General features: G+C 32.8%; 1 protein-coding gene across 1 annotated transcript in view; it reads left to right on the forward strand.

The window, feature by feature from the left end:
* The window catches only part of LOC107680898 (integrin alpha-11-like), a 60,712-nt gene that overhangs the window by 43,326 nt on the left and 14,236 nt on the right, over nt 1-3,150 (forward strand). Inside the window, exon 19 of the mRNA XM_016476970.1 lies at nt 2,061-2,146. Within this exon, the coding sequence (XP_016332456.1) occupies nt 2,061-2,146 (86 nt within the window). The remainder of the gene's footprint in view (nt 1-2,060; nt 2,147-3,150) is intronic.

A 3,150-nucleotide genomic window follows, 5' to 3' on the forward strand; every position in this document is an offset into this window, starting at 1 on the left:
GGCTTGAATGTGAGAAAGCAAGAATGAAATAAAATCTGTTTTTTAAGTGACCAATGAATTTCAGTCTGTTCCTCACACAAAGCTATCATATGGTTACAGAAGTCTCAGAATATACCATATTACATGTATGGATTATATATATGATGTTTATGGTGCTTTTTGGGCTTTTCTTTGAAACTACACTACCGTTCAAAAATACATTTAGGATCAGTAAGATTTTGTTCTTTAAAGAAATTAATACTTTTATATAGCATTAAATTGATCAAAAGTGTTCCCTGGACCACAAGTGACAATAAAGACATTTACATTGTTACAAAAAATGTTTTTCTTTTGAACTTTCTGTTCATCAAAAAATCCTGAAAGAAAATGTATCACAGTTTCCACAAAAAATATTATTTTTTTCAAAATTGCTAATAATCAGAAATGTTTGTTGAGCAGCAAATCAGCATATTAGAATGATTTCTGAAGATCACGTGACACTGAAGACTGGAGTAATGATGCTGAAAATACAGCTGCGCATCACAGAAATACATTACAGTTTAACAGAGATTCACATAGAATGCAGTTATTGTAAACTGCAATATTTTACAATATTACTGTTTTTACTGTATTTTTTATCAAATAAATGCAGCCTCGGTGAGCAGAGGGGGAGATTTCTTTCAAAATCATTTAGAAAATCTTATCAACCCCAACCTTTTTAATGCTTGTGTATGTAAGATATCAGTTTAGTGTCAATATACAGAAATATTTAAACGCAGAATGCTGTGATTCACCAAATATTCCAGAGGACTATGTAATAATATACAATAAAAAATATAGATTTTTATGAAATATCCACTCCAGTCATATTCAATTTACATTTACAGAACATATTTCAGTACAGAAAATTATACAGTTTCTACCATAGTTATAGTTGTTGATATTTGTTTATAGCACATATGAATAATGATTTGTATTTATGAATATTGATTTCTGTAGTGTGGGGAAAAAAACGTACAAAAACAAGAAAATTTTTCTTACCCTGTTGGCAGATATTTGTTCACTTCATTTTGACAGATTTTTAAGAAAACAAGACTTAGTAATTTTCTTTCTTAATAAATTGTACCTTGATTCAATAATGTTTTGATGAGAATGCGTGTGAAAATCATTTTTGCTGTGCTGAAATCATATCGGTAACACTTTCTATGAAGCCCATTTTTATAAGGGTATCATAAATATAAATATTTATATTAATAATCATAAATAATCAAAACAATTATAATAGATTATAAAACTTTTTTTTTTATTTGGGGTTATAACTTTTATGAGTATGATTATTTATAACACGCAATAAACACCATGTTAAATCCACTTAATTTATAATGGATTATAAGTATCATATCTTGACATTATTTATTTAAGATCTGTACAGTATCTTACTATCTTACTGAAATTACAATAAATATAGTTAAAATCAAATGTGCCGTATAACACATTCATCTGATCAGATATCTGATCTCATGGCTGTTTAAGAAAAAATATAATTTTTATTATTATTGTTGTTGTTATTAATGGTTATTAAGTGGTCTTTGTCTGCTTTAAGTAAAGTAACAAGTTAACAATGGCAAGATATGAGACTTATAATACATTATAACTATGGGAAATATAATGCATTGTAAGTTAAGTGAATGCATTGTGTTCATTATGTGTTATAAATCATTAAAGCTATAACCACAAATAAGTAAATATTATGATGCATTAAAACTGCTGTTGTGATTACTCATATTATAAGGTTTTTATAATACATTATGCATTCATTATAATGCCTTAAGGATACTCTTAAATTCGGGCTTCATAGAAAGTGTTACCATGGTTTCTTACTGTTTGTTCACACAGGAAGTGACCGACTACACACGACCCCTGATCTTCACTGTTAACATCGGCCTGCAGAGCGCAGATGAAGGGCCGGTGCTGGACGACGGGTGGCCCACCAGTCTGCAGTCAGAGGTCAGACACACAGACAGACAGACACATAACACTTTTGTCTTGCACCCTTCCAAATGACATTTCTTTCTCTCCAGCTACCATTCTGGAACGGTTGTGATAATGATGATCAGTGCATTCCCAACCTCGTCCTGCAGAGCACCTCAGACCTATTAGATCGCAGGTTTGTCCTCAAACGCACATTTTAGCTCTTCCTCGCACACTGAAACACCTCAGTCCTTAAGCAGGGTCTTAAAAAGTCATAATTCATACATTGAAAAGGTCTTAAATTGGGTATAAAGTCTTAAATTCATACACTGCAAAAAGGATTTTCTTACTTAGTATTTTGGTCTTGTTTTCTTGTATAAATGTCTAAACATTCTTGAATCAAGATGCATTTACTTGAGAAGCAAAATGACAAGATGTTATGTCTTGTTTTCTGAAAAAGTAATCATGATTTAAGAATGTTTTGATATTTGCAATGGAAAACAAGACAGAAATACTTAGTAAGAAAATCATTTTTTGCAGTGTAGTCATGGATTTTCGTACTCAGTATTTTTGACAGGAGACCAGTATCGGTGCATCCCTACTAAACATTCTTGAATCAAGATGCATTTACTTGAGAAGCAAAATGATTTAATGTATTAAAGGGTTAGTTCACCCAAAAATGAAAATTAGCCCACAAATTACTCTCCCCCGAGGCATTCTAGGTGTATAAGATGACGTATAAGTTCAGTGCTGCGCATGCGCCGGTGAGTCTCGTGAAAACCAACGTTTGTTAACAGGAGCAAAGGAAGCAAAGTTTCCTTACTTTAGCAAAGGAAAACCAGTCTCCTCTTGGCTTATATCGAAATCCTCTGACATTCTTCTTTACAAATCCTCGTTTTGTACTTCTAATTCGTGACCGTTGTTTTGTTTTGATCTCTCCGCTGTGCTTCCGCGTTCGTCACTTCTGAGCGGCGCATGCGCAGCACTGAACTCATACGTCATCCGCTCGGAACTGCTTCTGTTTACAACAGTGAACGCAAGCTACATTAAAGTGATTATTACTTTTTGAATATGGATGTTTTTCTTACAAAAACGCATCGATTCGCTGCAGAAGGCCTTTGTTCACCCCCCGGAGCCGTGTGAGACACTTTTTTTTATGGATGGGCGATTTTTATTTAAGTTCTTTTGGACTGAAGCAAT

Source organism: Sinocyclocheilus anshuiensis, unplaced genomic scaffold (assembly GCF_001515605.1).
Source record: "Sinocyclocheilus anshuiensis isolate Anshui unplaced genomic scaffold, SAMN03320099.WGS_v1.1 scaffold1450, whole genome shotgun sequence".
In the NCBI taxonomy this organism is placed as follows: Eukaryota; Metazoa; Chordata; class Actinopteri; order Cypriniformes; family Cyprinidae; genus Sinocyclocheilus; species Sinocyclocheilus anshuiensis.